The sequence below is a fragment of the Anolis carolinensis genome, chromosome 6 (assembly GCF_035594765.1).
Source record: "Anolis carolinensis isolate JA03-04 chromosome 6, rAnoCar3.1.pri, whole genome shotgun sequence".
Taxonomy (NCBI): Eukaryota; Metazoa; Chordata; class Lepidosauria; order Squamata; family Dactyloidae; genus Anolis; species Anolis carolinensis.
Genome location: NC_085846.1, coordinates 8,140,136 through 8,165,507, shown reverse-complemented (window position 1 = coordinate 8,165,507; position 25,372 = coordinate 8,140,136). Strand labels below are relative to the sequence as shown.

Here is a 25,372-nt window from a genome sequence, read left to right as displayed (position 1 = left end):
AAGGCCAAAACATCTGGGGACCCACAGATTGAGAACCACAGGCCTACAGAATCCTGGGTTAATCCTATCAATCCCAGTCAGAGTAGATCTACTAAATGACCTATTATGTGTCATCTCATTCCGTGGGTTTCATTTGAATTGAAGACCTTGTAGTCTAGAAAGTCACTTTCTGCATTCAGTTGCATAGTAGAGCTCAGTTATTATCAAGTTCTTCCACCAAAATAACTTTTCTTGTTATCAGTGCTGCTGTATCTGAGGCCAGGCATTGGGACTTTCACAGCATATCTGTTGCTTTGTCCAATTGTCACCTTGGCAAAATTAGTTCAGAGGTGGGCTACTGTTGCTTTCCATACGAAGACCTGCTTAATGTAACCCAATGGATATTGAACCCGTCCCCCATTGTCCTAGTCCAGTGCTCACATCACTACATGCTGGCCCTCTGTTCACACATTTGAGACCAAAAATTTTAGAGATTTAAGGAAACAAACCCAGTCTGCATGTGTTGAAGCAAACAGATTTGCTTCCACTTTGGGATCTGAAAGGGGAAACTCACAGTCTGATTCTGCTGGACAGAGCACAAAATGAGTTGGAGTCAGAGTGCGATTAGAAAAAGAAGGGTTGACTATGGAACTGAAAGAGGAACTTTTCTGCTTTGGACGATGCCTCATGATGGGTCCAGGAAGTTGCATTTTGCCAGCCTTGTCTTAAAAAACCCCAGAATAAAACAAGCACAATAAACCATGACAGCAGCCCCCATTTCAATTAAATGATTGCCTCTTAGCCATATAGGCTCTTTGAAAGGTTACTCAGCGGTGCTTTTGTAACAACAGTGGGAAACAAAGATACAACATGTGAGGGAAGACTGATAAAAACACCAAGACTGAAATGTTCTGGAACGTACCAAAGAGTTCTCAAGAATTTTCTTTAATCTGTATTTAGCTTATTAACAGTCAGTAGTTTATATTTCCCTTTAGGATTAAAAAGCAGCCAAAACACCGTTCTTTCCAAATCTCGTAGGTGGGGTTGCATTCTGAAACATCTTGGGAGAAGTCTTGTCATAGCGTGGCCACCTTGATTTTCGCAAGCATCTTCCCACCAGTGATGCCAAATCTGCCTTCACTTTTGGCTTAAATGAGTCGAGTTACCAGTCATACTTGATGGGAGGTTACGTGTGGGTTAACACTGCATATTCACACCTGTGTGGCAGCAAGTGAAGAATGATCTATGTCCTTAAAAGACTGCTGCCCACAGGAACTGTGCCTTTGACAATAAGAGGGAAGGAATTAAAATAATTGGGGAAATATATATAGCCATCGAGAATTTCTGGAGATTATAGCTCTGGCAGAACAAAGGAATCAACTGGCATCTTATCTGAGCTGTAGGCATATGAGCAGCAAACTGATCAAAATATATTTTCTGAAGCCCACAGGGAAGAACTCAGGCTCCAGGCATTATTTAGGGGGAAACTGATTTAAAAGACTTCAAATGCCCATGGTTCCACTGGCTAAAAAGAAAAGACATTAAGAGCCCTTTCTAGACACATTTATCAAAATGATGAGTAAGTCGGCATGGCGTGCATAGATTGAAAGCTTTGACCTTTTCCTTATTAGAATACCTAAGGATTTTTGAATGTGCCGCTTGACCTGTTTTTAAAATCTGTAAAATGGGTGCTATGCTACAAAGTGATTCAAAGGGGTGGTCATCTAGTGTCCGTTGTATGGATGAGGGCGGGCTGTATCTCCCCAAAGGGTGGCGTGGGCCATTTACATAGGAACTGGGGTGGTTGTGTGTTTTCTGGGTTGTCTGGCCATGTTCCAGAAGTATTTTCTGACGTTTCGCCCACATACGTGGCAGGTATCCTCAGAGATTGTGAGGTATATTGGAAAAGCTAAGCAAGGAAGGTTTATATATCCGTGGAAGGTCCAGAGTGGGAGAAAGAACTCTGGCTGTTGGAGGCCAGTGTGAATGTCAAAATTAATCACCTTGATTGGCCTTAATGGCCTTACAAGTTTCATGTCCTGGCTTCTTCTTGCCTGGGGGAATCCTTTGTTCACAGTCATTAGCTGGCCCTGATTGATTCATGTCTGGAATTCCTCTGTTTTCAGAGTGTTGTTCCTTATTTACTGTTCTGATTTTAGAGTTTTTAAATACTAATATTTTTAATACTAAAAATTCTTAAGAACTCTAAAATCAGAACAGTAAATAAGGACCTCCCACAGATATATAAACCTTCCTTGCTTAGTTTTTCCAATATACCTCACAATCTCTGAGGATGCCTGCCATAGATGTGGGCAAAACGTCAGGAGAAAATACTTCTGGAACATGGCCATAAAGCCCGGAAAACACACAACAACCCTATGATTCTGGCCATAAAAGCCCTCAACAATACATAGGAACTGACTGGAAAAGAATCTGATAAAACTGTAAGGGACCCCAAAAAACTGAGGGATGGGCCTAGCAGCCACGAACGTCTAGAATTGACAGGTATTGAATCAAAAACACAAACACTTTCTCACCTGCCATGGTTCCTATACCTTGGCATGTTTCTGCCAGGCAGACGTCCAGCACATAAAGCTTCCCTCTCTGACCTTTACTTCTCAGTTTGTAATAAAGCTATCAGGAAGTGACTAGAGAACTAGGAGATACAGGAATTATAAATAGTTTATCTAAGACTGCTTTCTTCAACCCGGTTCTCTCCATGCATCTGAAGGGCACCCAGCTGGGGAAAGCAGACTTTAGACTTTATTGCACAAGTGTGCCGTTTTGAGGCCATTCTAACCTTCCATCCTTAAAAACGGGACTGAGATGTATGGTCCCAGTCCAGATCTAGTCCAAATTAAGGGAAGTTTGGGTCTGTTGTGCAATGGTCACTGCTCTGGTTTTCTGCTTCTGGGGTGACATGGACTCCTTGAGACCTTAAAGCAGAAGTTGGGCGTCTCCTCATGTTACACCACAAGCAGAAAATGGAAACGCAGGAGCGGCACAGACATTCGCCAAGGCTTTGTCCTTTCTCCTTGTTCAGGAGGCAGCCCTAAACCAGCTTGGCAGAGGCGTGCACGGTGGCCCGAGGCAGGCATGGTGGGCTGCATCAGCTGGTGGGGTTTGGTGTGGAGAGGAGGGGCACGTCGTCCCTCCGGGTGGCCCCTTCGGCATCCCGTCCTTCACTCCCCGCCGTCCGTCGGAGCAGGGATGGCCGCCGGTAGAGTTCTCCGTCCCGGAGGCCTTCCGGAAGAGCCTTGCGCTTGCTCTCGGGGAGCAGCATCAGGCAGAGGAGGGCCAGGATGTTGAGGGAGGCCAGCACAATGTGTTCGAGGAAGGAGCCGTGCTGTTCTCGCAAGCGGAGCACCGGCGCACTCAGGCCGCCCAGCGAAGCCAAGGCCAGGATGACGCCCAAGCCTTTGCCCCTGCAGAAGAGAGTGGGGTTTATTCATTCTGTGGAATCATCTCAACCTCCAAATATTAAGAGCATTCCTGACCGCTGTTGGGAGTTACAGCTCCAAAACATCTGGATGGTGACATGAATTCTGTCTTATTATAAAGCAATCAATGAGTTGAGCATCCCTTATCCCAGGCATAGGCAAATTTGGGCCCTCCAGGTGTTTTGGACTTCAACTCCCACCATTCCTAACAGCCTCAGGCCCTTTCCTTTTCTACCCCAGCCGTTTTAGTGTGACAATTAACAATATGAAGAATGAACACGGAATGGGGCAAACAGCACTTGAGTTTCAGCCAAATAAGCTGTGCAAGAAAGGGTACATTAGAAGGTAAGACATACCGTATATATTCGAAGATAAGCCGAGTTTTTCAGCCCTTATTTATGAGTTGAAAAAGCCTCCCCCGGCTTATAATCGGGTCAAGGTCAAGGCCAGCACGAAGCCTGCAGGCTATTGCTTGCAATATGTAATCTATTTCTCTCTTCTTCTCCCTTATCAGTGTGTTTACTTTTGCAAAGCCTCCCTCGCTCTTAATCAAGGGAATGTTTTGAAAAGAGAGACACCCTTGCAAGTCAGGAGGAAGAAAAATATATATTCATTAATCTTATGAAAGCATTTTCCCCTGAAATATTTGTTAAACTCTCCTACAGAGTTTGACTGTTTTAACTGTTTTAATCATTTTAGTTTATTGTATATCAGTGTAACGGCATCAATTGCCACTTGTAAGCTGCCCTGAGTCCCCTCGGGTGAGAATGGCGGGGTATAAATAATTGAAATAAATAAATATAAATAAATACAGATATATAGGCATTAACCCCTTGCAAGCTTTTGCCATCTCTATGTACCTTTATATGTGTGTGTATCTATCTATCTATCTATCTATCTATCTATCTATCTATCTATCTATCTACATTAACTTTATATATGAATTTCCCCTCATATGTTTGCAAGTCTTTGCAAATCCTTTATACATATAGATCCATGTACCTGTGTATCTGTAGCCATACATATACATTATTTTTATATATGAATTTACCCTCATATGTTTGCAAGTCTCTGCAAATATCTATATAAAGAGAGATGTCTAGATAGATAAGAATATATTATTCCCTACCTATATATAGGGCTTGCAAATATTACAGGGGGGAAATGAACACACAAAAATATATACACATGTCTAGACAGATATGAATGAATATATATATATATATATATATATATATATATATATATATATATATATGGCTTGCAACTATTGTAGGGGAAGAGGGGATTTGCAAATGTTTCAGGGGAAAATGCATATGTGAAATTAGAATCTATAATTATAGTTTTATATCTAGCTCTGCATTGTTTATATAGGCATTGAATGTTTGCCTGTTACTATGTTGGCAGCTGGCCTGAGTCCCCATGGGGAGACAGAGTGGGATCCAAATGAAGTTTATTATTATTATTATTAGGTTACTGTTGATACCATATTGTTTTTGTTGCCCCTACTTTTCCACTTATAGAGCTAGTTTATTGTTTTTCTTTGAAATACGATAAATATTCAAAAACATTTAACCTACTGATCCCTCGATTAATGAAATTTTATTGGTATCTATTTTTATTTTGAAATTTACCTGTAGCTGCTGCATTTCCCACCCTCAGCTTATGCTCAAGTCAATAAGTTATCCCAGTTTTTTTGTGGTAAAATTAGGTGCCTCGGCTTATATTCACGTCAGCTTATACTCGAGTATATACGGTAAATAACCTTGACAGCAAGGTAGTCAAACTACAATCCTTCTCCTCTATAATTTCTATTCCTGCGCCCCGCAAGAGCTCCCCAAATCCCTTGTATCTGACCTGATAACGGTGGGGATGACCTCGGAGGCGAAGAAGATGCTGAGAGAGCCAGCCGCATGGGAAGAGAAAAGGCCCAGGATGGAGAAGGTTCTCCGCGCAGCATTGTTCAGATCTGCAACACAGAGGGAGACAGGTATTTTAAACTACATGTGGATAGAAATGGGCTGAACCAGAATTTTGGGAATTGGTAGTCCCCAAAAGTAAGTTCTCCATGTTCCAGAGATGGGAGGCATATGGTCCTTAATGTATTCACTTGACTCTACAGCTCTTAGACTCTGGGATGATGCAGAAAAGGCCAACCAAAACAAACTAGAACGCCTTCCCCAAAAGGTGAACACATGGTTAGGGTTTGGTTGGTTTTTTTAAGGAGAGAAAGGCCAATAAAAGAAGATCCTCATAATCAAAGATCTAATAAATCTGAGTGTTGAGAAAACGGGCACAGAGAAATCACCGGTTCTTATTACTAGGACTTGAGAATCATCCCACGGAAGTATTTGAGCTCAGGACGGGGAAAAGAAAGTCCTCCTCACAGCCCATAATTGGCTTAACAGAATTTGCTGCCACCTTTTTAAGACGGCTTTCAAAGGGGGATTAAGACAAATGCAAGGCGAAGGACAGAACTTTCACTGGTGATGAGCTCTCTCCTGTCGACTTATGGCAGCCCCACAAATCTCATAAGATTTCCTTAGACTATAATACTCAAGAGGTGGTTTTCGCAGTACAACAACTACAGTGAACATCCATATTGTTGGGTAGATTTGGCTTTGAGCAGAAGAAATGTGGAAAAACTATTAGCTTCAAGACCTACTATGAGCTTCTTAGAAACACCTGGAAGATATAATGATGGAGTTGAATTTTCCACAAACTATAACTATTTTCTAAGGTCTACAGAGATACTCGCAGGAACACCTGAGCAAGCAAAAGTCCAAAAGTGGCAGGCTAAAACCCAGCACCTTAATCAGTGGCTGATACCGGATGAGAAACTCCCTCCTGGACACACAGAAATGGGGCTACAAGGTGGAGTCCACAACATACAAGTGTGGAGAAGAGCAAACTACAAACCACCGACTACAATGCAGCCTGAGCCCTGCCACATGCACAAAGGAGGATCTTCCTACAGCTACACCAGAGGCACTCCAAGTGGCCAGCTTCTGCTCAAAGGAAATTTAGTATAATGCCAAGTTTTTAACTTTGTGATTTTTCTATACATTATAACTGTATTGTCAATTCGCTTCAGACACTATAAATAATAATAGTGTAAAGCATACTTCAAGGAATGCAAATGGGGTGCACATTGGAATTGCAGGTGAGATACATAGATAGGTTTGTTTCTGTTGGTGATACAGAAAAAAGGTATAATCAACAGAATTTGTTGCCAAATTCTGTTGGCGGTCTATAGGCTATAGGTGGCTGCCCATCTACTGTATTTCCTTGCTTCTAAGATGCTCATTAATTTCAATATCACCAAAAATGACTGACTGACTGACTGACTGACTGTCCGTCCATTCATCCATCCATCCATCTATCTCACCTACGATTCCAAGGTGCACCCAGTTTTTAGAGATATTTATATGGGTGTCTTAGAATGGAAGAAATACAGTACTGTGGCCGCTAGAGAATTCTCCTAGCACCATTCAGAATGTGTTGTTTCTTCTTTCAAATATCAGAACAACATTTTGTGTTGCTCTGATATTGAAAACCAAACCAAACCACCACATTTCTTTTTGCACAATAAGGAATCGAAATTGGGAAAGAATCAAAGAAATATCTTCTAGTCATGACCGCTTTCGATTGTTAGCATTGTCAAGGGTGGTTTGAGTGGGGCTGGACTTGCCAGAGGTAGTAACCGCATTAATTCTATGGTGCAGATGCAACTCAAATCTCCGTCCAGCCTGCTGGGATGTGGGCCCAATGCCCAATGCCCAGTCCTGCTTACACTCTCCGAGGCCCAGCAGGATCAGGGAGGCAATGCCGGTCAGCGTGGTGGTCAGGAGGAGGATCCCTCGGCGCCCGTACCGGTCCACGCTCAGGCACAGGAAGAGGCAGGCCAGGCCCGCACTGCCGGTCGACAGCAGGTAGGAGAGGTAGAACTTGGCGTGTGGGTCCTCCAGGGAATCCCAAGCGAGCTGGTAACAGTGGCAGATGGCGTGGGCAATGAATCTGCAGCCGGAAGGATGGAGAGGAGGAAGGGGCAGAGACCAAAAAGCAATGTATGGCACAGTTCAGTATTTAGTTTTCACCTGTTTATTTACAAAACCTAGAAGAGGTAAATTGTAGGGGTGATAAGGAAATATTTATTTATTTATTTATTTATTTACAGCATTTATATTCCGCCCTTCTCACCCCGCAGGGGACTCAGGGCGGATCACATTACAAACATTCAATGCCTTTTTAACATAGAACAAAGACAAACAAACATAGGCTCCGAGGGGCCTTGAACTCATGACCTCCTGGTCAGAGTGATTCATTGCAGTTAATTGTAGCTGGCTTGCTCTCCCGCTAATGTATATATTCAGTTGCTAATGTATATATTCAGTTTTATCATATTTATTTACTGTATTGTTATAAGAGTTTTGTTTAACTTACTATGTAGAGTGTAATCAAGTCATATCAATCCTTGTCATTTGGTTTGGTATTGTGATATGGCCTAAGGGCTAATCAATCATACTTATTATTTTACTGACACACAGTATGACACAGTAAATGTATATGTTGGATTTCGTATCACAAAATCACAAGTTGAATACTTCCCAAGCATTTAAGACTGCGTGATGTATTTTCAAATTATGCGCATAGATCCAAGTAATGCGGTCTTTTTGCAGTTGACAGATCGTGATTTTGTCAATGTGTATTGTTTCCAAATGCCAGCTGGGATCTTTTGGCATGGCACCCAGTGTGCCGATTACCATTGGGACCACCTGCACTGGTTTATGCCACAGCCTTTGAAGTTCGATTTTGAGGTCCTGATAACGGCTGAGTTTTTCCTGTTGTTTTTCGTTGATTCGACTGTCACCTGGTATGGCGACATCAATAATCCAAACTTTTTTCTTCTCCTCAACTGTGAGGGCTGGTGTATTGTGTTCCAAAACTTATGTGTTGTTGTTGTTGTTGTTGTTGTTGTTGTTGTTGTTGTTGTTGTTATGTGGCACAGCTGATTAGTAGCCAGCTGCAATAAATCACGACTGACCAAGAGGTCATGAGTTCGAAGCCAGCCCGGGTCGTTGTAAGCTCCTGACCATTAATAGTCTAGCTCGCTGTTGAACTATGCAGCCTGAAAGACAGTTGCACCTGTTGAGTAGGAAATTTAGGTACTGCTTTATGCAGGGAGACTAATTTAACTAATTTACGACACCATAAAACCTTCCAGCAGCATGTGAAAGAATGAGGAAGTACTCCATCAAAAACTTGGTGTCACAAGTGGACAGTGAAGCGGCAGCTCCCCCCTGTGGCCGAAATCGAGCATACTCTCAGGAAGCCGAAAGCTGGAAAATGTTAAATTGCCTCTGTGTCTGTCTATATGTTGTATGTCTAATGAATGTTTGCCATGTATATGTACATTGTGATCCACCCTGACTCCCCTTCGGGGTGAGAAGGGCAGAATATAAATACTGTAAATAATAATAATAATAATAATAATAATAATAATAATAATAATAATAATAATATGTTGTATGTCTAATGGCATTGAATGTTTGCCATGTATATGTACATTGTGATCCGCCCTGAGTCCCCTTTGGGGTGAGAAGGGAGGACTATCAATACTGTAAATAATAATAATAATAATAATAATAATAATAATAATAATAATAATAATAAGTTGTGGTTCACTGCTCAGGAATTTGGCAAAAATATTAATTGACAACAACTCCCAGAATCCCCTGACCTGACTTTTCTCAGCCCTAAGCCCCCTCCCTGCCACTTTGAAGGATTTTCTCCTTTTGTATCATCTCGTGTTCCGCCCTGCCCTGAAATGTCTGCTTTCGAGGGACATCATGTCAGGAGCCACTTACGTGGTAAAACCAAGGATGAGGATGTTTTTCCAGATGTTTCTGCAGGAGAGGACAGCGCGGAGGGAGATCTGGGCCGCAGCGGGGAGATGGCAGGCGTTGTCCAGTTCTTCCAAAGAGAAGATGCAGAATTGAGGAGACAGAAGGAAAAGGCATGAAGAAGAGAAGGGATGGCCTTCCAGAATTGACATGAAAAGCCACAGGCGACAAAGATGATAAACCCATAGACCTTCAGAATACCTCCAACAACCATGCCAACATTATTTAATATATCAGGCATGGACAAACTTCAGCCCTCCAGGTGTTTTGGACTCCAACTCCCACCATTCCTAACAGCCTCGGGCCCTTTCCTTTTGCCCCTCAGCCGCTTAAGCGGCTGAGGGGCAAAAGGAAAGGGCCCGAGGCTGTTAGGAATGGTGGGAGTTGGAGTCCAAAAGCTGAGCCAAAACTACAAAAATGAATCTCAACAGGGAAAACATATGGTGCTATACTTAGGCAGAATAAATGAATTGCACAGGTATAGAATGGATGACACCTAGGAATCTGGGCATGAGTCAAGAATGTGATGCAGCAGCTAAAAAGGCCAATGCGATTCTAGACCGCATCAACAACAGTCGTGTCCAAATCAAGGAAAGTCCTCATCCCACTCTATTTTGGTCAGACCTACCTTGGAATAAATAACTCTGTGTCCAGTTCTGGGTATAACAATTCAAGAAGCTGAAACGTGTCCAGAGAAGGGCAACCAAAAGGTCTGGAAGCCAAGCCTTTCCAACTCTATGATTGTAGGTCAACTTATTTTGGAAAGTCCTAATCCCACTCTATTCTACATTGGTTAGATATACAGTAGAGTCTCGCTTATCCAACGTAAACGGGCCGGCAGATCGTTGGATAAGCGAATATGTTGAATAATAAGGAGAGATTAAGGAAAAGCCTATTAAACATTAAATTAGGTTATGATTTTACAAATTAAACACCAAAACTTCATGTTTAACAACAAATTTGACAGAAAAAGTAGTTCAATGCTACTTAATGCCATGTAGTAATTACTGTATTTACGAATTTAGCACCAAAATATCATGATGTATTGAAAACATTGACTACAAAAATGCGTTGGATAATCCAGAATGTTGGATAAGCGAGTGTTGGATAAGTGAGACTCTACTGTACCTTGAAATAAATACCTCTGTGTCCAGTTCTGGGCATAACAGGGGCCGGGCTGTGGCGCAGCTGGCTAGTAACCAGCTGCAATTAATCACTACTGACCGAGAGGTCATGAGTTCGAAGCCCGGGTCGGGTTAAGCCCCCGACCATTAATAGCCCCGGCTTGCTGTTGATCTATGTAGCCCCGAAAGACAGTTGCATCTGTCAATTAGGGAAATTTAGGGACGCTTTATGCGGGAGGCTAATTTAACTAATTTACAACACCATAAAACTGCCAGCAAAACACGAGGAAAGGAATGAGGAAGTACAGCCACTACTGGACGGGGGAGCAACAGCTCCCCCTGTGGCCGGAATCGTGAAGCTGGAAAAATGTTTAAAATGCCTCCGAGTCTGTCTACTGTATCTTGTTTGTCTGTTGGCATTTAATGTTTGCCATATATGTGTTCATTGTAATCCGCCCTGAGTTCCCTTCGGGGTGAGAAGGGCATAATATAAATACTGTAAATAAATAAATAAAATAAATAACAATTCAAGAAGCTGAAACGTGTCCAGAGAAGGGCAACCAAAAGGTCTGGAAGCCAAGCTTTTCCAACTGTATGATTCTATGATTGTAGGTCAACTTATTTTGACTTAAAGGTGCTTTGGTATTTCCCAAAACCTACCTGTTAATGCCTCTTGAGCTTCCGATTCCTGGGCACCCCCTCCTTGGGCCAGATCGATCAAAATCTCCTTGGCCTGAGCTGTGCGGCGAGTGGCCAGGAGCCAACGGGGAGATTCGGGGTAAAATCCAGGACATCTAGGACAGGATGGTGAAGGGGAGGGAATCAGGGAGACAGACAGACCTTAACAATCTGCCAACAAGGCAAGCAGACAACTTCTAGACTGGAGATGGGCAACAACTCCCTTCAACCTTGAACAATGGTGAGATATTATTTTTATTTATAGGCCACCTTTCTTCTGAATTGGGACCTGAGGCAGCTCACAGATAAAATTAGTGGGAGGGGATTGGACTTGGGGAGATGTTTGCAATGCAACATAACTTACCCATACAGCAGGCAAAGCCCAAGCCCAGAAGACATCACGCCTTGAAGGACCCGCCAACTTCCGCAAGCCAATGCCAACCCTAAAAGTAGAAAGTGGCCTCCCACCATGAGAAGGTCTCCTGCCATGGCCACCGGCAGCCTCTGTGGAGGACAGCACAGCTCCAAGCCTTTAAAAAAAACAGGGAGAGGAAACAAAATTGAGCCTTTAACTAGCCTTTAATTTTATAATTCTTTCCTGTTCCAAACTGTCCTTATATGGGTTGTTGTATGTCTTTCGGGCTGTGTGGCCATGTTCCAGAAGTATTCTCTCCTGACGTTTCACCCACATCTATGGCAGGCATCCTCAGAGGTTGTGAGGTATGGATAAACTAAGTAAGGAAAGGAAAGAATATATATCTGTGTAGAGTCTGGGGTGTGGTAAGAGTCCTTTGTCACTGGGAGCCAGCATTAATGTTTCAGTTAATCACCCTAATTAGCATTGGAAAGGTTTTTGTCTCTTGCCTGGGGGCATCCTTTGTTCAGTCATAGTTGTCCTCTGCCCGCAGAGTGTTGGTTCCCATCTACTGTTTTGATTTTAGAGTTCTGTAATACTGGTCGCCAGATTTTGTTTATTTTTATGGTTTCTTCCTTTCTGTTGAAGTTGTCCACATGCTTGTGGATTTCAATGGCTTCTCTGTGTAGTCTGACATGATAGTTGTTGGAGTGGTCAAGCATTTCTGTGTTCTCTAATAATATACTGTGTCCAGGCTGGTTCATCAAGTGCTCTGATATGGCTGATTTCCTTATTCTTTCCTTTCCTTACTTAGTTTATCCATACCTCACAACCTCTGAGGATGCCTGCCATAGATGTGGGCGAAACGTCAGGAGAGAATACTTCTGGAACATGGCCACACAGCCCGAAAGACATACAACAACCCTGTTGTATGCCTTCGACAACACATTGTCCTTATATGCTTCCTATCTCAATCATCAGTGTGGCTCGCCTCTTCTGCAAGAAGCACTGAGATCCTCATAACAATCTCAGGTTTTCTTGCTGGAAAGGCTGGCCACAAAGGTGATAGAAACAGAGAGTCTGAGCCTGGAATAACACACAATTCGAACTGCATTATATGGCCAGCCTTTGTGTAAACAAACAGGTGATGAGAAGAATATTTCAAATCTGTAAGGAATATTTACAGTCTATCCCAGGCATGGGCAACTCTGGCTTTCCATGTGTTTTGGACTTCAACTCCCACAATTCCTAACAGCCTCCGGCCCCTTCCTTTTAGAATTAAGGGGCTGAGAAGGAAAAGGAAAGGGCCTGCCCTTGCACTTTGCTACTCTGCTGCTGAATATACATGCTCAGTGTGGAATACATCTCACGACATAAAAACAGTGGATGTAGCCCTTAATGAGACATGCCGCATTATAACAAGATGTCTACGCCCCAGTCCACTGGAGAAATTATACTGTTTTAGCCAGTATTGCACCACCTGATATCTGCATGGAAGTAGTAGCATGTAATGAAAAGATCAAGGCAGTGACATCTCTGGTCCATTCTCTGTTTGGATATCAGCCAGCATGCCAACGCCTTAAATTAAGTTACAACTCCCCAAGATGTACAAAGATTCTCGTAGGAACACCTCAGCAAGCATGAGTCCAAAAGTGGCAGGCTAAAACCTGGAACTTCAATCAGTGGCTGATACCGGATGAGAATCTCCCTCCTGGGCACATAGAATACTGGACGAATTGAAAGGTGTTGAACAGACTACGCTCTGGCAGCACAAGATGCAGAGCCAATCTTAAGAAATTGGGCTACAAAGTGGAGTCCACGACATACGAATGCAGAGAAGAGCAAACCATAGACCACCGACTACAATGCAATCTAGGCCCTGCCACATACACAATAGAGAACCTTCTCACAGCAACACCAGAGCCACTCCAAGTAGCCAGCTTCTGCTCAAAGGAAATTTAGTATAATGCCAAGTTTTTAAGTTTGTTTGTGGTTTTTCTATACATTATAACTGTATTCTCAATTCGCTTCTGACACTATAGATAAATAAAATAAATCAGTGGTTCCCAAACTTATTTGGCCTACCACCCCCTTTACAGAAAAAATATTACTCAGCATCCCCTAGAAATTAATTTTTAATTTTTTAAATAGCAATTAAACAGAAAGATATATGTATTAATGTATATGGCAAATGCACATGTGGCCATCACCGCCCCCCTGGATCACTGAAGCGCCCACCAGGGGGCGGTAGCGTCCACTTTAGGAATCACTGTAATAAATAAATACAGTAGAGTCTCACTTATCCAAGCCTCGCTTATCCAAGCCTCTGGATTATCCAAGCCATTTCTGTAGTCAATGTTTTCAATATACTGTGATATTTTGGTGCTAAATTGGTACTTGAACACACCCATTTGTATTTTAGAATGTTTTTATGAATGTTGATGTAAGTTAATAATTTTTAATCTGATTTATATTGTATTGTATAATTTTTATATGTGTGTTTATTGTAAGCCGCCCTGAGTCCCCTCTCAGATGAGAAGGGCGGGATATAAATGTTGCAATAAATAAATAAATAAATTCGTAAATATAGTAATTACAACATAACATTACTGCGTATTGAACTACTTTTTCTGTCAAATTTGTTGTGCAACATGATGTTTTGGTGCTTAATTTGTAAAATCATAACCTAATTTGATGTTTAATAGGCTTTTCCTTAATCCCTCCTTATTATCCAAGATATTCGCTTTTCCAAGGTTCTCCTGGCCCGTTTAGCTTGGATAAGTGAGACTCTACTGTATATATACATACAATGTATTACATTGCACAACTATATTGCAATATTATTAGTAATATTGCATGTAATATAAATATACAATTATAATAGTGAATTATAATTATTATTACACTGTATTACATCATAATATTATTATTATTATTTATTACATGTATATACAATATATTATAATATTAGTAATTTGATGTTTAATAGGCTTTTCCTTAGTTCCTCCTTATTATCCAAGATATTCGCTTATCCAAGCTTCTGCCGGCCAGTTTAGCTTGGATAAGTGAGACTCTACTGTAGTAGTATACATTAAATATTTATTAATAGTTATCTATCATTCACAGAGATTCTGCACATACTAAATCTTCCCATATGAATGTATATACCTGTGATATCAACCTTCTTGAAGTTGAAAGAGGTACAAAGTGGGTTGTCCCAAATGCCAAGTGAAATAAGGTTTTAGCACAGATGGACATCATTCCACCGAACCCCAGCTGAATAGTCTTTCTTTCCAAGCAATGCTACTGCAGTATATAAAAAATCTTCGTTGTGTGGTGAAGGTGCAAAGGGAATACTCACGGCTAAGGTAGAGGGCAAGCTGCATGCCTCCCAGCATCGCTCCCCAAAGGCAACGGCCCAGCATGAACACCGAAGGAGAGGCCGCAAACGCCGCCAAGATGCCCGCGGGGCAGCCGAGTGCCAAGGCTAACAGGAGAGTGCTGCGCCGGCCCACGCTGAGGACAAGAGACACACAAAGTTACCCCACTGACTCTTCTCTTGTTCCTTGCTTTCTGTTCTGAGCTGCCTACCTGTGATGTCTCATGGGCCATGTAGTCCCGTTCCTAGTACTATTGTGGCAGACGAAGAGGAGAACTTGGGTTTCCCACCGATTCAGCCAGAATTGGAGCCCCTGCACCTGCAGGATGTTTGCCCTCAAGAAGTCAGCCAAACAAGCCTTGGGCAGAATTCTCCCCCGTTCTCTTGTAAGGATAATTATAATAGATAGAGGCGCTAGGGAGGCGAATCGCCGAAGCGCCAGAATCGCTGCCAGACAATTAGCTGATTAAGCCTGTTTCCCTTGGGAAATCTTAAGGAGTCATGCATCTGGACACAGTCTGGGTTTCACTTCTTGTTCCCCAGGGAAAGTGTTCCTTGGTGGGAAAACAAGATCCTATATAGGTGTTTACCCGCAAGGAGATCCTTGCGGAGTCAATTCGTCAGCTTCAGGAGTGAGATTGTGTGTGGACTACGCTACTCCAGTTCCTTGTTTCCAGGACCTTGCCACGGACCTTGTTCTAGTTCCAAGCCTGCCTTGTTCCCCGGACCTCGCCACGGACCTTGTTCTTGCTTTTTGCTTCTTGTTGCCTCGTATCAAGTCTTGTTTGCCAAGAATCTAGTTTGTTTTCCAGCCTTGTTGTCAAGCTCCATTGGACTAAAGGACCCTGTCATTTCCCCACACTTGCTCGGCAAGTGTGTGTTTCGGTTATTGGATTATAACTTTGGACTCTAATATCTCATATTGGACATTGATTTCCTGGACTATATTTGACCTTTCCTGAAAGGTCTACTTCTGAACTATATTCTTCACTTGTTTTTATTGACTTTATATATTCCTTTAATAAAGATATTAGATAGATTCTGGTCTCTGTGCATGGTTATTGGTGCTCTGCAGCCTGGGTCCTGACACTACCTGCACTTTTTTCCGGTACAAGAAGCAAACCTTAAGCTTAAGCGGCTGAGGGGCAAAAGGAAGGGGCCTGAGGCTGTTAGGAATGCTGGGAGTTGAAGTCCAAAACACCTGGAGGACCCAAGTTGGCCCATGCCTGCTATATAACTACACTGCCATGTTCTGAAAAACTTTAAGCTGACAATCTTGACTTTTTCTCCTACTTTTGTTGCTGCCCCTAATCCCAGCAATATCCCCAAAACAGCCTTACCTGTCTGCCAGGTGACCCAAAAGAAGGGACCCCGCTGCAAAGCCCAGGAGGAAACAGAGCTGCTCCAAGGGGACGACCCAGGCGCGAGAGCAATCCAAGGACCACTAAAGAAACACACAGGACCGGAAGCATGAGTTATATTCATCCTCCCCCCATTGCAGTCTTGACTTTGATTATATTCATTCATTTAATTTAAATATATCACCTCAAGGTCCGCCAATACAATTCCATGGCTCCATTCCAGCAGAAGTCAATTACAGAGTTGTGCTGGAAGACCTAGCAATTCCTAGAGAAGTGTTTTCTAAGGTTGAAAAAATACAAGTTTTTTCATTCGTGGTTTTTCTCTTTTTCATGGGGGTCCTGTGCCCGTAACCCCAGCAAATGGGGAAGGCTAACTATATAGAGAAAAACAGATAGCAAGCTATTTCCTGGCAGCAAAAATAAGATGACAAAGTAACCATCTATTGTTATCTTGGGTCTCCCTAAATCTGTTCCCTGAGTTGACTGCCTCATTTTGCTAAATGGTATATATGTATACACACACACACAAACAAGGGTATGTCAAAAAGTTTTGCCTTCTGTGTCATAAAAATGTTATGAATGAATATATAACAGTAGAAGTCAGGTATAATAATAATTATATAATAATATATAATACTAATATTTTGCTATATTAATAATATATTACTGTATATACATACCCTGTTTCCCCTAAAATAAGACATCCCCAGAAAATAAGACCTAGTAGAGGTTTTGCTGAATTGCTAAATATAACGCCTCCCCCGAAAGTAAGACCTAGCAAAGTTTTTGTTTGTAAGCATGCCCGCCAAACAGAACACCAGAGCATGCAGGTTTGGTAAATGTATGTATCATAGAGTGTTGTACATGGAAATATTGGTAGTAACAAGAAATTCTTGATAGGATTCAGTTTGTCTGGTTATGCTGGTTTGTGATGACAACTATTGTACAGTATATAATAAATGTTCATTTTTTGTTCAATAATAAATGTGAATTCTTCTTCATGGAAAAATAAGACATCCCCCGAAAATAAGACCTAGTGCATCTTTGGGAGCAAAAATTAATATAAGACACTGTCTTATTTTCGGGGAAACACGGTATAATATTAATATAATGTAATACTGTACAATATAATAATAATAAATAATAATAATACACTATTATAATTGTGTATTATTTACCACATGTAATATTACTAATAATATTAGCCTCCCACAAGGATGGTAAAACATCAAAAAACATCCGGGCGTCCCCTGGGCAACGTCCTTGCAGACGGCCAATTCTCTCACTCCAGAAGCAACTCCGGTTGCTCCTGACACAAAAAAAACAAAACAAAACTAATAATATTGCAATATAGTGATATACAATAGAGTCTCACCTATCCAAGCTAAACGGGCCGGCAGAAACTTGGATAAGCGAATAACTTGGATAATGAGGGATTAAGGAAAAGCCTATTAAACATCAAATTAGGTTGTGATATTACAAATTAAGCACCAAAACTTCATGTTATACAACAAATTTGACAGAAAAAGTAGTTCAATACGCAGTAATGTTATGTTGTAATTACTGTATTTACGAATTTAGCACCAAAATATCACGATACATTGAAAACATTGACTACAAAAATGCGTTGGATAAGCGAGGCTTGGATAAGTGAGACTCTACTGTAATAATATATAATACTAATATTATGCTTTACTAATAATATATTATTGTATATACATATAATATTGATTATTATTATTATTACTAATAATATTACAATGTATTTATATAGTACAATATAGTAATTTATTGCCAGTATTGTGCTATGCTAATAATATAATATTGTATGTAAATTTAATTTGTAAGCTGCTCTGAGTCCTCTTCGGGGTGAGGAGGACGGGATATAAATGTATTAAATAAATAAATAAATAAATAATATTATAATGTAATACTGTACAATATAAATAATACTAAATAATAATAAAACACTATTATAATTGTATATTATTTACTACATGTAATATTACTAATAATATTGCAGTATAGTGAAAGTGTTCCCCTCACTACTTCGCGGTTCACTTTTCGCGGATTCGCTGTTTCGCGGTTTTTCAATAAACTCTAAAAGACTATTATAAATTATAAAAAATTACAATTTACAGGCTAAGGAAGGGAGGAAGGAGAAGCCGAAGAGAGAAAAGGAGCCCAAGTGGCAACAGGAGGAGAAGAAGGCGATTTATCAACACACGGTTGGTTGATAAAGACTTAGAATAGTGTATAACTACTAAAAGAATGTATAAATATTAAAATAAATATAGTGTCCATACTTTGCGGATTTTCACTTATTGCGGGTGGTCCTGGAACCTAACCCCAGTGATAAGTGACAGAACACTGTGCAGTACAATATAGTAATATATAATGCTTACATTGTGCTATGCTAATTAATATAATGTATGTACATATAAATTGTAAGCCACCCTGAGTCCCCTTCGGGGTGAGAAGGGCGGGATATAAATGTCACAAATAAATATATAAATAAATAACATCAGAAGTCGCTACAGATCATACCCTAAACTATCCTCTACACAAAACTACCCTTCAATATAGTCACCATCAATTTGTACATCTTTGTGCCACTGTTTAACCCAGGCATCAAAACCATTTTGGAAAAATTCAGGGTCTTGCTTCGTATCCTATGATTTTAAAGCTGTTTTAACATCATCCAAGTCGTTGAATCCGAAACCACGTAGGCTGTAGGGTGGGTGAGGCACTACTGACAGTGGTTCTCCATGTCCCAAGAAATTCAGGTCTACCAGATCAGCACAGAAGATTATGACAATAGTGTTTTGGGACACACAGGGTGTTACTCTTGTTGATTTTCTGCAACAAGGTGCCACAATCAACAGCGAAACCTACGTAAGGACACTTACGAATCTTAAGGAGGCAATAAGACCACTAAACGATGTTTGTTGATCAAGCTTCATCACGATAATGCACGCCCACACACGTCATTTCTCACAATCCAGGCGACTGCAAAAATGGGCTGGTCAGTAGTGACTCACCCACCCTACAGCCCTGATTTGGCCCCTTCTGAAATTTACCTGTTTGGACCTCTGAAAGACAACTTACATGGTTCAATGACTTGAATGGCAATAAAACAACTTTAAAATCATGGGTCACAAAGCAAGACCATGATTTCTTCCAAAATGGTTTTGATGCCTGGGTTAAACGATGGTGCAAATTTATTTATTTATTTACGGTATTTACATTCCGTCCTTCTCACCCCGAAGGGGACTCAGGGCAGATCACATTGTACACATATAAGGCAAACATTCGATGCCATATAACATAAAACAGAGACAGAGACAGACGCAGAGGCAATTTAAACCTTCTCCAGCTTCCTAAGGGTATGCTTGATTCCGGCCACAGGTGGAGCAGCTGTTTCATCATCCACTGTGATGGCAACTTCCTCATTCCAACAGCGGCTGGATGATTTTTATGGTGTCGTAAATTTGCCTCCCCACATATAAGTGATACCTAAATTTCCTACTTGATAGATGCAACTATCTTTTGGATTGCTTAGGTCAGCAACGAGCAGGGGCTATATTTTCTTTTTAATTGTTGGGTGCTCACCCTGACACAGGCTGGCCTCAAACTCATGATCTCTTGGTCAGAGTGATTTATTGCAGCTGGCTGCTAACCAGCCTGCGCCACAGACAATGTTGAGTATTAGTTTGTGTAGAGGATAGTTCAGGCTATGATCTGTAGCAACTTCTGCTGTTAAATATGCATTCATAACGTTTTTATGACACAGGAGGCAAAACTTTTTGATCCACCTGCATTTTTTTTAATTATGCAATGCTTTCAGGCAGTTAGACTCTTTATACATATATACAGACACAGAGATATGCAAAAAACAATAATAAATAGGTGAGCTGCGTGTATTACAAAACCCATTATATACATATTATGTAAAACTAGAGAAGCGCCTTCAAGGAGGCCTAGACTTCCTCTTGCCTAATCATAAGAGTGATTCTGCACTCGGCTAGGAGCCTCCTCTGCCCTTATAAGTAGTACTGCATCCAATCCAGAGCTGCAACCAGCACCAAAAACTGGTTTGGTGACTGTTTAAGATTAAACACACTCTGTAGGAGTGGAAGAATGTAACAGCGGGGTGAAGGAGTGCCCAATTACTTCTCAAACTTTACCTTTCCTGTAAGGAGCTCAAAAAGACAACATACAGTCCTTTGTACTTTATCAATTTAATCCCAACAGGTAAACCTGCCAAAGAGATAGCGTTGGATCCAAAGTAACTCAGGCCCCTTCCACACAGCTGTATAAAGTCCCACATTATCTGCTTTGAACTGGGATATATGGCAGTGTGGACTCAGATAAACCAAAGCAGATAATGTGGGTTATTCTGCCTTGACATTCTGGGTTAGATGGCCGTGTGGACACGGAGCAATGCATACAAAATGCAGGAAAACAGATTCCACCTAAACTTTAGGAAGAACTTCCTGACAATAAGTTGGACACTTTCTGAGACGTCTTCAAATGGAGGGAGAAGGTGAATAATAATAATAATAATAATAATAATAATAATAATGATGATGATGATGATGATAATAATAATAATAATAATAATAATAATAAAATATTTATTTATATCCCACTTTTCTCCCTCACTCCTGCCAACCTAGCAGTTCGAAAACATGCCACATGACCTTGGAGGTGTCTACGGACAACGCCGGCTCTTCGGCTTAGAAATGGAGATGAGCGCCAACCCCCAGTCAGTCACGACTGGACTTAACATCAGAGAAAAACCTTTACCTTTACCTTTCTCCCTCACGGGACCCAAAGCGGCTTACAACGTATTAAAATCACATAGACAACAATCAGAGTACATCAATAATATAAGGGGCTGAGCTGTGGCGCAGGCTGGTTAGCAGACAGCTGCAATAAATCACTCTGACCAAGAGGTCATGAGTTCGAGGCCAGCACCCAACAATTAAAAATGAAATATAGCCCCTGCTCTTTGCTGACCTAAGCAACCCGAAAGATAGTTGCAACTATCAAGTAGGAAATTTAGGTACCACTTATATGTGGGGAGGCTAATTTACGACACCATAAAAATCATCCAGTTGCCGTTGGAATGAGGAAGTTGCTGTCGCAGTGGATGATGAAGCAGCTGCTCCCCCTGTGGCTGGAATCAAAAGCACACCCTCAGGAAGCTGGAAGCTGGAGAAGGTTTAAATTGCCTCTGCGTCTGTCTCTGTTCTAAGTTATATGGCATTGAATGTTTGCCCTATATGTGTACAGTGTGATCCGCCCTGAGTCCCCTTCGGGGTGAGAAAGAAGGGCAGAATATAAATATTGTAAATAAATAAATAGAATATGCTGCTGTCTCGAAATGTAATGGAATCTCCTTCTCCGGAGGTTTTTAAGCAGAGGCTGGATGGCCTTCTGTCGGGAGGGCTTTGATTGTGTTTTGCTGTATGGTAAGGGCTGGGATGGTATGTCCCCTGGGGTCTCTCCCATCTCTGTTTCTCACCTCGGTGACTGGGTTGCTGGTGAGCGCTGGGAGCCCTCCGTACTCCCAGTTTGGGCAATGGGTGTCTTGGCAGGTCACGTTTTCGGGCAGGCGGGTGCCGTTGGGGTCCCTGCAGCGCCTGGGGGGCGTCAGGGTGAAGAGGGCGTCCGAGCCGTCCCCCAGTCCCAGGAGGAGGCAGGGCAGGCAGCTCAGGGCCAGCAGCAGACGCTGGCGCCGTCCCCCGGCCCCCAGACGCCCCAGCAGCCATTCGAAGGACGGGGGTCCCGGTTCGGAGGCAGGGGCCGCAAAGTCCCTCCGCGGGCCCCCGGGGTCCGGAGTCGGGGGGCTGGAATCCATGGCCAGCGTCTGCAGAGAGAAAAAGGGGGTCACGAATGTGGGTTAAAGCAAACATGGGCAAACTTTGGCCCTCCAGGTGTTTTGGACTTCAACCTCCATAAGAGTGGGTAGTGACTGGGTTGCTGTGAGTTTTCTGGATTGTCTAGCCATGCTCCAGTAGCATTATTTCCTGACAATGAACACAGTGTCTTGACTAAAAATGTGAAGGGCTGGGGTGAAAAGCTGGAAAAAACAAAACTATTTACCTCCTTTTTTCAAAGCATATTTTCCTGGATTAAAATAGAAACTGATTAAAGAATATTCCCCTTAAGAATTAAAATAGTTAAGTTGAGATATTCCTATATTTTCTTCCCTTGCGTCATTTCTAAAAAAATATGCAGGAAGTAGTTTCTCACATCACTGCAGTTATTGATCTTTTTATACACTTATTACTTTCACAGGAAAAATACATGTAACGTATCAAACATAGTAGTGCCAAATACAGTCATATGTAATGCTTTTTATGTTCCTAAATTATATTAAAAAGAGCCAGTGTAGTTTGTGGTTTGAGCATTGAACTACAACTCTGGAGACAAAGTTATATATGTTGTCAAAGGCTTTCATGGCCAGAATCACTGGGTTGCTATGAGCTTTCTGGGCTGTATTGCCATGTTCCAGAAGCATTCTCTCCTGACATTTCGCCTGCATCTATGGCAGGCATCCTCAGAGATTGTGAGGTCTGTTGGAAACTAGACAAATGGGGTTTATATATCTGTGGAATAATGTCCAGGGTGGGAGAAACTACTCTTGTCTGTTGGAGGCAAGTGTGAATGTTGCAATTTATCACCTTGATTACCATTGAATGGTCTTGCAGTTTCAAAGTCTGGGGGATTCCTTTGTTGAAAGGTGTTAGCTGGCCCTGATTGTTTCATGTCCTCTCACCTCTGCAGGAGTCTACAGTATACCATGCAGCTGTGGACAAGCCTACATAGGGACCACCAAAAGCAGCATCGACCAAACACAAATTAAGGAACATGAAAGGCACTGCAGACTAAATCAGCCAGAGAAGTCAGCCATAGCAGAGCACCCAATGAACCAACCTGGACACAGCGTATTATTTGAGAACACAGAAATGCTGGACCACTCCCACAACCACCATGGCAAGACTACACAGAGAAGCTGTTGAAATCCATAAGCATGTTGACAATTTCAACAGAAAGGAGGAAACCATGAAAATAAACAAAATCTGGCTGCCAGTATTAAAAAAACAACTCTAAAATCAGGACAGTAAATAAAGAACAACACTCTGAAAACAGAGGAATTCCAGACAGGGCCAGCTAACAGGCTTTGAAGTTGCAAGGCCATTCAATGCTAACCAAGGTGGCCTATTACAACATTGACAGAGAATAGTTTTTATACCTCACAACCTCTGAGGATGCCTGCCATAGATGTGGGCGAAACGTCAGGAGAGAATACTTCTGGAACATGGCCATACAGCCTGGAAAACATACAACAACCTTGTGATCCTGGCCATGAAAGCCTTCGACAACACAATAGCTCTTTCTCCACCCTGGACATAATTTGTCAGGAGGTGTTCCCCCAGTCAGAAAGTAGCCAGTCTTTGAAGCTGCAAAGCTATTCAATGCTAATCAAGCTGGCCAATTGCAACATTCACAGACCAGAGTTCTTTCTCCCATCCTTGACATCATTCCACAGATAAATAAACCTCACTTGCTTAGTTTCCAACAGACCTCACAACCTCTGAGGATGCCTGACACAGGTGTGGGCGAAACGTCAGGAGTAATAGAGTTGTTGTATGTCTTTCGGGCTGTGTGGCCATGTTCCAGAAGTATTCTCTCCTGATGTTTTGCCCACATCTATGGCAGGCATCCTCAGAGGTTGTGGGCGAAACGTCAGGAGAGAATACTTCTGGAACATGGCCACACAGCCTGAAAGACATACAACAACCCTGTGATCCTGGTCATGAAAGCCTTCGATAACACTCAGGAGGAATACTTCTGGAACATGGCCAGACAGCCCGGAAAACTCACAGCAACCCAGTGGCTCCGGCTATAGAAGCCTTGGTCAACACAGAGGGTGGTGAGCACAAAAGGGAGAGAGGGCTGGAGAGAAGGAAAGGGGGATGGAGAAAGAAAAGGTGGAGGCGGAAAAACAGATCAAGGGCAAATCCCTCCCTCCTCCGTATCTATGGGGGGAAAGGGGTCCGAATGGGGAAGGCCAGGTGTAGGGAGAGAGAGAGGAAATGGGCGAGGGGAGGGACGGAGGGAAACAAGGAAGGAAGGAGGAAAAGGAGAGGAAAAGGGGGTGTGGGTGGAGGAAAAGAGGCCCCAAGGGAGGAAGAGGAGGAGGAAGACAAGGATTACCTCTCTTCATAGGATGAGCAGGGAAATAAAGCATCAAGGAGAGGAAAAAAAGGAGAGGAAAGGGTTGAACGTAAAGCGGGGAGAACAAAAGGGAGGAAGGGAGGGAGGCAGGGAGGCGGGCGGGCTCACCAGGCGCTGGGCGGGGAAGGTGGGCTCCCCACGCGAGGCATCCCCCGGCCCATGGAGGGTCTCCTGGCGCTGGGCCCCCTTCCTTCCCCTCGAAGGCTCCTCTCCTACGGATAAGACAGGCCCCCTCGGCCGCTCTCCTGGCTCCGGGCTTCCTCGGAAGGCTGCGCACTCGCAGACGCCGCTTCCCGGGCCAGCCCTCCTCCTCCTCCTCCTCCTCCTCCCTCCCTCCGCTGCCTCTGGAGGCTGGGCCAAGGGGAAGGAGCCTGGGCTGAGTCCACACCGCACAAGGATGGAGCCGCTTTGGCACCGCTTGCACGGCCTTGGCTTAAGCTTCAAGGCGATGCCAGCTTGTACTGTGGATGCACCAGCGTCTGTCTCAGGCTATGGGCAAACTTCAGCCCTCCAGGTGTTTTGGACACCAACTCCCACCATTCCGAACAGCTGGACAGGAAGGTGAACATGAGCCAACAAGGTGATGCGGCAGCAAAAAAGGCCAATGGGATTTTGGCCTGCATAAACAGAAATCTAGTGTCTAGATCAGGGGTCCCCAAACTAAGGCCCGGGGGCCGGATGCGGCCCTCCAAGGTCATTTACCTGGCCCCCGCCCTCAGTTTTATAATATAATATATTGTATATACATATAATATTGATAATAATATTATAATGTAATACAATATAACACTAATAATATTACCATATAATAATATTTATTATATATTCTATATTACATATAATATTACTAATAATATTACAGTATAGTGGTATAGTTCAATATAGTAATATATAATGCTAATA

General features: G+C 42.5%; 1 protein-coding gene across 1 annotated transcript; it reads right to left on the bottom strand.

Annotated features, from left to right (window-relative positions):
- Window positions 1–908: 908 nt before the first annotated feature.
- slc22a17 (solute carrier family 22 member 17) lies at window positions 909–24,781 on the bottom strand. Its single transcript, XM_062957551.1, has 10 exons — window positions 24,578–24,781; window positions 21,750–22,094; window positions 16,199–16,302; window positions 14,841–14,995; window positions 11,489–11,654; window positions 11,107–11,240; window positions 9,287–9,392; window positions 7,213–7,436; window positions 5,277–5,388; window positions 909–3,404 (listed from the first exon to the last, which is right to left on the bottom strand). Exons 2-10 carry the CDS (start codon window positions 22,083–22,085, stop codon window positions 3,089–3,091), a joined length of 1,653 nt encoding a protein of 550 aa, XP_062813621.1. The 5' UTR covers window positions 22,086–22,094; window positions 24,578–24,781; the 3' UTR covers window positions 909–3,088.
- Window positions 24,782–25,372: the final 591 nt, after the last annotated feature.